The following is a 12,991-nucleotide window of genomic DNA, read 5'->3' on the forward strand; positions in this document are numbered from 1 at the left end:
CTGCAGCCACTTCTCATTGCAGTGTTCCATCATCAGACATGCACAATACAGTTAGTACTGTGTACTGAGGCAGAGGAGAGAGATGTCAGACAACTAGCGGCGGTGGAGCTGAACAGCATTACACAGCAGCAGATAGTGAAGCCCATTGATGGAAAGTCTGCCTCTAAAAGTTTTATCGGCTCATTTACATAGTGATAAAACATTATATATATATATATATATATATATATATATACACTGTGCTGACAGCCATACAAGGTACTGATATTAGTTTATATCTCACTTTTGTGTTTAGAGACTCCACACGCATACAGTAAGCTAATTCTTCCTTAGGGTGCATGCACACTACGTAACGCCGGGCGTGTATGAGAGCCGTACACGCCGGCATTACAGCAGACTGCCGAACACTTCCCATTCACTTCAATGGGAGCGCTCGTAACAGCGGCGTTTACGAGCGCTCCCATTGAAGTGAATGGGAAGTGTTCGGCAGCCCTGCTGTAACGCCGGCGTGTACGGCTCTCATACACGCCCGGCGTTACTCAGTGTGCATGCACCCTTAGAAATATCAAGTATGTAGGACATAACCTTAAAGGGGCTCTATAACTAGGAAAAGTAATTTTTAACTAATCACATCCTTGCATAGCCTTTAGAAAGTCTATTTCACACCTACCTTTAGTATATAGATTGCCTCAGTAGTTTCTGAATAAGTCCGATTTTATTCATATGCTAATTAGACTGGTGCACGATACATTGTGCACTCCTCTCCTGTTGTTTCCTATTTGTGGCTGCTGCTGCTGACTCAGCTTTCTGTTTGCTTCACACTCATAGGAGATAATAGGAGAGAGGAGGCTGCTGGGAACTTCCTGAGCTGGTTGAAAGATCATTAGCATATAAATAAAAACGGACTTTTTCAGAGACCACTGAGGCAATCTACATACTAAAGGTAAGTGTGAAGTAGCATTTCTAAAGCCTATGCAAGGATGTGATTAGTTAAAAATGACTTTTCCCAGTGATAGAGCCCCTTTAAATAAACACTGGAAATGTTCAAATAAGTCTGAAAAAGTAAGGGGACCCTCATCTTACAAATTACTTGTCTCCATTATTTTGTCTTTCACAATTTTTTGCACAGATTTTGTCAAAATGCCAAACAAAACATTACATCATGCTGGGCCATGTTGTGTGGTAACATGCAGGTCCCTGTCACGAAAACCTGACGGACCTCATCACAGACAAAGGTGTTCTCAGAGTTCCATCATGTGCAGGATCTGAGAGGTCTGTTATTTGGTAAAAAAAAAAAAAAAAAAAAAAATTATATATATATATATATATATATATATATATATATATATATATATATATATATATATATATATATATACACACACATATATACATATACACACACACTCACCGGCCACTTTATTAGGTACACCTGTCCAACTGCTCGTTAACACTTAATTTCTAATCAGCCAATCACATGGCGGCAACTCAGTGCATTTAGGCATGTAGACATGGTCAACACAATCTCCTGCAGTTCAAACCGAGCATCAGTATGGGGAAGAAAGGTGATTTGAGTGCCTTTGAACGTGGCATGGTTGTTGGTGCCAGAAGGGCTGGTCTGAATATTTCAGAAACTGCTGATCTACTGGGATTTTCACGCACAACCATCTCTAGGGTTTACAGAGAATGGTCCGAAAAAGAAAAAACATCCAGTGAGCGGCAGTTCTGTGGGCGGAAATGCGTTGTTGATGCCAGAGGTCAGAGGAGAATGGCCAGACTGGTTCGAGCTGATAGAAAGGCAACAGTGACTCAAATAGCCACCCGTTACAACCAAGGTAGCCAGAAGAGCATCTCTGAACGCACAGTACGTCGAACTTTGAGGCAGATGGGCTACAGCAGCAGAAGACCACACCGGGTGCCACTCCGTTCAGCTAAGAACAGGAAACTGAGGCTACAATTTGCACAAGCTCATCGAAATTGGACAATTGAAGATTGGAAAAACGTTGCCTGGTCTGATGAGTCTCGATTTCTGCTGCGACATTCGGATGGTAGGGTCAGAATTTGGCGTCAACAACATGAAAGCATGGATCCATCCTGCCTTGTATCAACGGTTCAGGCTGGTGGTGGTGTCATGGTGTGGGGAATATTTTCTTGGCACTCTTTGGGCCCCTTGGTACCAATTGAGCATCGTTGCAACGCCAAAGCCTACCTGAGTATTGTTGCTGACCATGTCCATCCCTTTATGACCACAATGTACCCAACATCTGATGGCTACTTTCAGCAGGATAATGCGCCATGTCATAAAGCTGGAATCATCTCAGACTGGTTTCTTGAACATGACAATGAGTTCACTGTACTCCAATGGCCTCCACAGTCACCAGATCTCAATCCAATAGAGCATCTTTGGGATGTGGTGGAACGGGAGATTCGCATCATGGATGTGCAGCCGACAAATCTGCGGCAACTGTGCGATGCCATCATGTCAATATGGACCAAAATCTCTGAGGAATGCTTCCAGCACCTTGTTGAATCTATGCCACGAAGAATTGAGGCAGTTCTGAAGGCAAAAGGGGGTCCAACCCGTTACTAGCATGGTGTACCTAATAAAGTGGCCGGTGAGTGTGTGTGTATATATATATATATATATATATATATATATATATATATATATACATACATACATACATACATACACACAGTATATCTTTTTATTATATGCATTTTGTTTTTATATGAGGTCAAAGTAACAGAGGGTGTGCTTGTTGTACACTATGGGTATGCAGAACACCCAGAAGCAGTAAACATTTAACAATAATGGTGCAGGGGTATGGGAACATAAAGGTGCAGAAGTTGTGGGATAAACGTGTGGGATGAAGTCAAGTCAAGTCATAGGACTAGGAGGTTATTTTCATAAGGTCACAAAATACTAGATAGATTGAGAAGTAATAAATTGGTGGTGTTGGTTTTACGGACTTTTCTAGTATCCATTGCGAAGCGAGATGGGAAGATGAACAGAAGGACCACCCAAGTACTCAAGTGCACGTGAACTTACTTGTGCAAGCTTCCGATCTAGCTACCTCCTCCATATCAGAAATCTCATCAACTTTAGCAATCCACATAGTTATAGATGTGTGTGTGTGTGTGTGTGGGGGGGGGGGAATCACCATCTTGAGGGAATAAGGAACTTATCTGTGTCTAGTATGTAGTAAGGCAATATTTTCTTGGAAGGAATTCAGGTGACAAACATCGTAGAACAGTTGTTGGTTTACTACTAATGAGAATTTTTACAATGTAGGCCAACTTCTAATTTTTTCCAAAAAGGTTTGATTTTGGTGATTTGGGAGAATGTTCCAGGTTCCTAAGAAGTTTAAGGAAATTCTAGTTACATAGTACAAGAATTGATGCCAGTGTGTTATAATGAAGGTGGCTTCTAGAGTAGAGAAGGTGGTTCGTAACTTTTTTCCATTTTAAGAAGCACTTAGGTTTCACTTTTGCTGGATCAGATCGGAGCGCCTCCTAAATTAAATTTCCACTGCTCTACTCCAATGGGTGTTGACTACAAACTCTGTCCCCTTAAAATGTATAGGCTTTTTTCCATTGGTTTTTCTTTCCTTTTTACTTGTGTAAATTGATCTGGATAATTTTTCTGGTTTTAAGCCTTGGGATTTTCACAGCCAAGGGCCAAAGACTTTTGATCATGTGTTTGCTGTGTTTCCTTCACCGCAGGGTCAAAGGTTTCTTTAAGGCACAAATTCTGATTCCTTGGGAGTTCAGTAGCTCATGAATAACTGAAAACTAGTACTAGTGACATCTCAGTACAAGTATTGTACGTTACAGACCTGTTTGGTCTCAGGATGGGAAAGAACCTGAACTGAGTCTTACCATTAATGTTATTTGGCAAATTGCATTGACATTTAAGATGGTATGAAAAGACCAAATTCTTCTTTGACTCTGTTCTCCTCTTCCACTCATTGCATCTCCCCTGTCGCATCTATTTAATGACATGAGCAGGCATGTCACTGCTTCCTACACAGTCAGCAAATGTAACATTTGGACAGGATACATTCTGATATCCTTCTACCATTACAGAACACTGAAGATAACAAATAAGCAGAAAATCAAGTCCTCTTATACAGGGGGAGTCTACATGCAACGTCCACAGAGAGTCGAAAACTGCATCGGTATGCGGTTCTACCGAAAATTAGCGCAGTTTTTTTAAGTGAGTGCCAACAACCGTGCAGTACCGGCAGCTACTTCTGTACTCCCCTTTAGTAAGTAAATATATACCCATAGCATATACTGTAGATCTGATGACACAAGGCTGCAGCTGTCCTCCACAATACGCAGGTGTGATCATCCAGGTGCAGGCTGCATTTGCACAGCGCTCTACATGACATTAGCTTATGCTGCGTGGCAGAATATTCTTAACAGTCAGCTTCCCAATGATGAGTATGTGCACGTCATCCAGATTCACTGAAGTGAAAATTTCTGCACGGAGGATTAGAATATACTGATAAGGAAAGATACAGACAGAGGCGGAATACTGGAAGGGTTTATATCCTATGGTCAGTAGATTTGTGGTATGACAGGTAGGTGCATCACAAAAAGACGCCAATTAAAAACACCACATATTTTAAGTTTATCCTTCTCATTCAGATGAATGGTAGTAACAGGATGCTAAGAAATCCAGAAAGGAATTAAACATGAAGTTCAAGTAGAATAAAACCCGCTGCATCAAGGAAGTAAAAACCCTCCATTACCAAGGGCTTAGATGTTTAGTTCAAAATCATAGCAAATCTGGGATTAAGAAATGTCAATCAGATTGGTGAGGTCCAACACCTAGCACATACACCAATCAACTGATATCTGCAGACCCAGCTGCAAGAATTACAGTGTACGGAGCACAAACAACTAAGTGCTTATTCACCTTTAAGGGTTATTTGGGAATTTACGATTAATGATCTATCCTTAGGAGATCAGTGGAGGTCTGATTGTTGGCACCCTGACTGATCAGCTGATTTCTGGTTACACTGCACACTAGTATCAGCAGCACAGCACCATACAATATTTAGTGGCTGTACCTGGTTACTGTAGCTCTCTCCCATTAACTTGTATGAGGCTATGCTTCCAGCTGATTCAGGTGTGTGTTGAACCCTGCAGTCAGCGGATCAGTGGGGGTGAGTCAGACCCTACCAATCTACAGGTGATAAACCATCCAGGATCACAAGTTAGGTACTGGTGGTGTGTTAGCAATGCTGTTCCTAGAATTCAACTTACGAACATTGAAACCAGTGATTGGCCACAGTGATGAACTAAGCCTTGGCCCAGCTAGTGCCATCACTGTAGGGAATGGGGTACAACTCACCCAAACAGAAGACCCGGAATAGTCAGGTATCAGTTTCTTTATGTTGTAACACCACCTCTGTCTCTTCCCCACCCCCACTCTCTGCAAGCTCAGAAAATGTATGTTTAGCAAAAATGTTCAGGATTCCTCAGACATAAAATAGTGCTAGGCAAGAGATCTAAAATGATTTACCTGAGCCTACAATACATTTATGTGAGCTGTAATAATAGGTCTGGGGAACTGGGAAAAATTGTACGTATTCTATCAAAGTAGCAGTTTGTAGAAATCTGGATAGAACTGCTTCTGTAGAAAACCCACTCTTAAGCCAGTGGAGAAAAATGCCAATAAAGCAAAAAAAGAACAGAAGAGGAAATCGAAACATTGAACACTGCAGCATATAAGTCTTAACACCATAGGATAGAACAAATACTATGTAACGCTCTGATTTTCCTTTAATTTGGCAGTAACAGAAGTGGAAATTTACATTTACTCCCGTACACATAATTATGAAATGTTCATATATTACACGGATGCCTTTTATCCCTGCTTCTAAGGAGGACTTTGGAATGTAGGCTTCCAAGTCTCTTACATGTAGGCACTTAGGATCTCACTTTATAGTTTAGAGTAGACTGGTCATTCATTTACTCAGACTAACAAACCACAGATTGTCTGCCACCATTTTTTCCAATAACAAGCCCTGCCAAGCTGAGGTAGAGGTACAAGTCCCGAATACATAAACATGCCTGTTATATTTACATGCCAAGCTGTTACAAAGTCCATCAAAGTCATTGGAGAAGCGAGGTGTACATTTCATCCCGGCAGATCGGAGAACATAGACTATGCTTCAATGTATCATCTTACAGACAATGTTACAGAGGTGAATGAAACAATAATTACTCTATACAGAACGTGTACTACGCATCCACATACTGTGCACTTACACCCAGACAAAATAGAGTTGCACTGATATTCAATGCCGCAAAATAAACATAAAATAAACAAAAACTAAGTCTCTTGTCAGCATGATGGCATTCATACCAACTAGAATACCAACTGAGAGATCAGATGACTGGAAACTAAAAAAGCAACTGGAGATACATTAATAAATAATGTTTAATTACAAGAGCGAAAGAACAATGAGCAACACAGCTCCAGGCCCAGCTTTATAGGATTTCCTATAGTCAGACATCAATTCCCTGATGTTACCGTTAATACAGCAAATAAAATAAAAACACATGTACATCTATATGGCAAGTTAGTCCCGCCCCCGATGCACTTGAGCCTGATTTGCATATCCATATAAACAGTCATCTCTGCATTGCTTCACTGGTTTGTGGCTAGAAAGGTAACCTTCTACTCCTATTAAGGCTTCCTACTAAACACTATTAGTTTGGGAAACATATTTGACCTGACAGACTCCCTTTAAAGGTGCAGTTATAAATACTCCAACAAATGATAAAGTAAATGTATGAGTAAAACATATAAAGCAATTCTCTATTTAGTGGAAAGTGTGGATCCAGAAATGTGTGGTTCAGCCCACAAACTATCAACTATTATTTCTATAGTTCAACAACAGCCGATTTTGCATCTCAGGGTTTCTCTGGTCTCCTCTTTCCTCCATTTCCTGGTTTTCAACTTAGAAATGCAGTGTGTGCCCTGCTGGCTGTAATCTGCACGGTTATTTATAGTTTTACACACAAATAACAAAGACTCTGATCAAGCATTCTTCCAGCCCTCATTATGGCTCAGCAGTTCACAATACTTTGCAGAGATAGAGAATATAAGTGACCAGAACAGAGACTGAGTCATCAGCCCGACCAGAGAGGTGGTCTGAGACCTAGGCAACAAGCTGTAAATACTGAGAAGGCATACCTTCTACCAAATGGAGCAAGATAGCTATAACATTTCCCACCAATCCCTAGAAAGAAGCCACAGCTCCTTCAACTTTATTGCCTAGTCTCACTTAAACCCTGGTTCTGTTGAGCCCCATGTGAGTGAATGATACTGAATGGAAGCTCCTGTACAGTGCCAGGTTATGATTGAGCATTGAAAATGTGTGAAGGGTCAGGTTCAACCCCTTTGTCTTAAAGACTCTTGGGGTCCCAGAGCTCTCATAGCCATGTAAATGGCTCACTGCACTGTAATGCAGATACAGTTATTCTTCAGTCCATATGCAATATCTTTACCAGTCTTCACACAGGAGGAGTATGCATTCAACCAGATTGAAAGTGGCAGACTAAGAAGTATACAAGCTGGTTCTTGCCCGTGAATACAGCCATACACTTTACTCCTGGAGGGTCATTATAGTCTTGCTGAATGGCATTTCCCCTATTAGCAGTTCAGCTGTGTACTCATAGAACATCAAATGAACTAGATTAACCCTTTCAGCTCACAATCCTCAGACAGAAGTCCCACGTTATTGTAAGATAATCTTCAGCAAATAGCAGGATGTATACAAGACTTTGCTAGACTACATCAATGCTCATTTTACAGCAAACATTACAAAATTACACACTGGACATAACCCTTCCAAATGCAAAAATAGTCACTGAAAAGATCTAAGCCAGGCCCAAGATTATTGTACCTGTGCTTTTTGATGCCATTAGATGTGGCGTCTCCTCCTCCGGGCTTCTTGTCATCTGACATGATGGCTTCTTTCTGCAAGTTAAATTCCAAACTCTCTTCTGCTGAAGAATTTCCGACTGTCTCAAATCCACTCAAGGAATGATCAGACTCTGAATCTACAAGAGGGACAGGCGTGTGAGTGAAATATACCCTGCAAAGCGCAGGCCTTGCTGCAACGACTGAAAACTTCTCACATTCACCGAGCGCTGAAACCTGAGGAGGTTACTTTGTTTTTGTGACAGGCTCATCCAGCAACAGAAGCATTGTACATCAGCTCTTTACATCTTATATAGGAATACAGAGGAACAAATAACACTCCAGTATTAGACAGTGCTGTGTATATGCATTGCTCAATATCATCGATATGTGATGGTATGCTGTGCCGGTTACAAATAAATACATTTAGGCCATCAAGAGACCAATGTTTCCTTATACGTATCTACAACAGTAGTCAGAAATTTGTACTGAACTACTAGATGTAGCATACGTGCAATGGCAAAGCTGTTAAATGTATATTTGGGTTCGTGAACTCTATGAAACTCCATGCCTTGTGATAACCTGTGCGGGACCTCTAGCTCTGCAACTAAACACCGTTGTGGACTATCAGATATAGGGAAGACCAATGTGGATTCAAGAAGTGGATTCATTGATTATCTGTTTGTTCACATTGTTCCAATGGTTAGTAGACAATTTTTCTGCACAGATGTGAAGACATCTGTGAAACATTGCTGCATCCCTATATGTAAGGCTTGGTTAAATTCCAATTTACTGCTCATGTAAAACTCCATCCTGTGAGCTACTATAAAAAATATAGCAGAATACAGATGTATCCATCCTATATTAAATGCCTAGCCCAACATACTTGCAAAAGCCTTTATTGGATAGTATCTTGTGACAGTATAATTTTTTTTTTTTTTTAAAGCTGGTTATCTTGTACCGCATATTTTGGGAAACGTTGAGCCAAGAAGAAAGGCAAGGAGTGGTAAATCTGCATAACTGTATCTGACTTTAAGAAAACAGATTATGAAGCAAATAAGACTGCATTATACATCCGTGTATTCAGTCTAGACAAAATGGATCTTATCAACCTCTTCACATTTCTATTTAGCATTGACTTATTCTTAACGGTTTTAAAGGGGCTCTATCAGCAAAATCATGCTGATAGAGCCCCACATTTGCTTGAATAGCCTTTAAAAAGGCTATTCAGGCACCGCTAAAGTTATATTAAACTACCCCCCAGTTTTAAAATAATACCCTAAAAAAGAATGTGATCTACTTATGCATCGTGCACGGTGGGCGGGCATTCGGGGTGCGCTGTCTTCTTCATCCACGCCTCCTCTTCCTGCGATGGCCTGGGCGCATGCGCAGTAGCCGTAGTAGAAGCAGCATGCTACTGCGCATGCGCCCAGGCCATTTTTTTATCAATGTCAGCTCGCGAGCACTGGAGGAAGACGGGACCCGAGGACATCGCAGGAAGAGGAGGCGTGGATGAAGAAGACGGCGCACCTTGAATGCCCGCCCACCGTGCACGATGCATAAGTAGATCACATTCTTTTTAGGGTATTATTTTAAAACGGGGGGGGGGGGGGGGGTAGTTTAATATAACTTTACCGTGCCTCAATATCCTTTTTAAAGGCTATTCATGCATATGTGGGGCTCTATCAGCATGATTTTTCTGATAGAGCCCCTTTAATGTTAAGGAGGATTTCTGTTTTAATTTAAGAATATATGTATAAAGGGGGCAACACGGTGGCTCAGTGGTTAGCACTGCAGCCTTGCAGCACTGGAGTCCTGGGTTTGAACCCCGCCAGGAACATCTGCAAGGAGTTTGTATGTTCTCCCCGGGTTTGTGTCGATTTCCTCCCATTCTACAAAGACATACTGATTGTGAGCCCTATATGGGGATCTATCTACATTAAAAAAAAAACAAAAAAAAAACGTATGTATAAAGTATACAAGCACTAAAGGGATCATCTGTAATTAGATAAAAACTAGTTGTAGACAGCTGAGGTCAGTGATCGGCTGCAGACATGACATCATTGCTGATCCGAGTAAGCAAAGGTTGGGGTTAAAGACCAAAGTGGGACAGCAGTGGATTTACCAACTAAGTAATTGATCTTTTCCTTTTTTATGCCATTTTAATCTTGGCTAGACTTTTCCAATCCTGGACTACTGTAATACACTTTGTGACGTTGTCATAACTGTTCTGCAATTGTGTCTGCTGTTCAGTTATTTACATTGTGTGCCTGGCAAATATGAGGCATCAAGGAGAAGAAGCAGACCAAGAAGGTGTATACATTACAGACAGAGGCAAGGAGTAAGCATGGAAGAAAGTGCTATTCAACCCTCAAACCCAATATAACAATGTGGGTTCCTCGTGTATGACCTGCATCCATATGATCACATTACAATCAAAACTTTCATTCAGCATTTGTAAAAATAATATTTGTACAAAGATCACATCAATATACAGAGTTCACTTTCCCAGAAAGTTCCTTTCTCTGTATCAATCACTGATTGATTTTTTTGTGCTCCCTCACATTAAAGAGGTTCTACAGCAGCTACAATGTGCATTATACAGTTGTGTCCTAGTTGCTGCAAAATAACATATCACGCAACTGAGATGTGCAATAGTCATGTATGGTGTACCACAAATGATTGAGTTGTACAAGTCACAGTTCTGTGACGTATATAAATAACTACCACAGAAGGACTTGCTATATTCCATTTATATGCAAGGGTAGCGAACCTGCAAGGAACAAAAGACAATGACATTCTAACATAATTCTTGTTTTGCTACTCAGAATTTCATGTAATTTCAACTATCACCCAGGCCGAATGTCTGGATTATCAAATTCCCCATGAGTAGCATTTTGCTGTATACTCCTAATTGATAACATTTTACCTGGATGTCATGAATTATTAATAAAGCTTAAATAATTCCAAAATTCAAGGGCACAGCTAATAGTTCACACCACATTTGCGAAGATAAAGTGTCTATTAACCGATATAATAATAGAAATCACTGTGAAATTTCCATAAGCACTTTAACGCTTTCAGTAATCCTATAGACATTACTATCCAGGTATCACTAGAGTCAACCAGATCTAAAAAGAAGACAAAATTGTAAAAAACTGAGATAAGTGCAAAGGACGGTGCACAAAGACTGCAGAAAATGCATTTACAGGAATCTAAAAGAATATATGTAGTTATTAGAGACATCACATGACCTAGTTATTGGTATAACAAAGGGCGATTACAAAGTATACCTGAGATGGCATCATAGAATTCATCCTCACTGAGAATACTGTGGTGCGGAGGGGTTCCTTTAACAAGAGACTGCTCTAATTCGTGGTGCTCGGTAGCCAATGTCTGTAACGCCTCTGATAAGATCTTACTTTTCTCTTGCTCGTGTTCTAGTTTCAGATTTCTCACCTGTATTGGAGAAAGAACATTCCTCAGTTAGTTTATTAGCTGTAAGCTAAATAAAAGTGACAGATGAAGAACGAGAGAAAAAAAATAAAGGTGAAGAAAATCAAAAGATCCATCAGAAAAATGCAGTACAAGCCGTGTTATCCTCTTGGTTTAGCCAGCATTCCCCCTTATTACATGGCGCACTGGTTCTGTGTTACTGTAAAAGGAAACTTATATTCCAGATCTTGGATGAAATGGATGTAGCATCTGTTTTATGTTCCATCACACTCATGGGTTTTCCACAAACTACAGGAGATTGAGTAACAGGAGATCAATAAAGATATGGAAATATCCATTACTATGCACATGAGCTGCAGTTGTAGACCAACATTTATTTTCTAGCCAGTACTAGAACGATTAGAAAAACACGTATGTTATAGCATACACATGTAGCAGAGTTGACTTGACTTTCTGCAGTATGATAACAAGCGGTAGAGCGATTTCTCACCACAAAAGACAACAGAAGACAACAGTGAACCCCAGTGCTATTAAAGGACGGAGTGTCTGTACTGTAATACAGAGGCAATGTATAGAAATACCTCCTACAAGAGTATAGACCAACCCCCACCCCCCTTATTAAACCAGAAATATATCACCTTATTCTATTTTCTGTACATTATTATGGGGACGACCATCTTGCCCGAGCTTCTCCTGTGCTAGGTTAATAGCATTAGTGATAAGCTGTACATCATAGTCATGGCCATAGGCAGCATCAGACTAGAGTCGACTCACTGAAGTCTTTGGGGCATGTTCTGTGTGGGGAGGGGAGTAGATAAGCTGTGACATCAGTTGTGGATGCAATGATGGCTCACAGTGGATGTTATCTGTAGAGGTGTGAGGTTCTACGGCGATTCTGTCAGTTTTGTTTGTGATGTAATGAGGGCACTGCTGAAATGAAAACCCCTACATAAGTAGCAAGGTAAGGGGAAGTTCACACGGCGGAAACCTTTTCCACCATGTGGCTTTTTTGCACGGCATCCTGCTCCCGATTAGGCCCGAATGAATGGACCTAAGCTGGAGGGTATCTCGAGCTGTGGAAGAAAGGGCATATTGCTTTTTTTCCCGCTAGCAAAAATAAAAAAATAAAAAAAATATAAATAAAATAAAAAAAAAAAAATCGCTAGCGGGAAAAAAAAAAAAGCTGCTAGAGACTCCCATTGAAATGAATGGGAGGCAATTTTGTAGGCAGATTTTGAGGCAGATTCTGCATCAAAATCTGTCTGCAAAACCTCAGTGTGAAAATACCCTAAAGGCTGCAATCAGGTTTTAGTGGATAAAGTGAGAATAGCAAAATATTACATATATGTAAAATTAAAAAAAAAAATCCTTAAAAATATGTTTCTCATTAAAAACTTGGTTTAAAAAATTGATCATTTTTGGTAACACATTACCACAGACAAAGGTCAATTTATTATATTTTCAAGATATACAACGTTGCTGAAAGACTCCAAAATAGTAAAGACACCCCAAAATTTTTTAAAGGCCACCATACAGAAGAGAGGGTCTAGGTTCACAGGTTACTCAGAACAGCCTCTTGACCAGTCAGGT

General features: G+C 40.4%; 1 protein-coding gene across 2 annotated transcripts in view; it reads right to left on the reverse strand.

The window, feature by feature from the left end:
• OSBPL1A (oxysterol binding protein like 1A) overlaps window positions 1-12,991 on the reverse strand; it is an 85,722-nt gene that overhangs the window by 25,323 nt on the left and 47,408 nt on the right. For both annotated transcript variants that reach the window (XM_075270592.1, XM_075270591.1), the window contains 2 exons: window positions 11,239-11,404; window positions 7,929-8,085 (listed from right to left, as the gene is read on the reverse strand). In XM_075270592.1, the coding sequence (XP_075126693.1) occupies window positions 7,929-8,085; window positions 11,239-11,404 (323 nt within the window). The remainder of the gene's footprint in view (window positions 1-7,928; window positions 8,086-11,238; window positions 11,405-12,991) is intronic.

Source organism: Leptodactylus fuscus, chromosome 4, assembly GCF_031893055.1.
Source record: "Leptodactylus fuscus isolate aLepFus1 chromosome 4, aLepFus1.hap2, whole genome shotgun sequence".
NCBI classification, from domain to species: Eukaryota; Metazoa; Chordata; class Amphibia; order Anura; family Leptodactylidae; genus Leptodactylus; species Leptodactylus fuscus.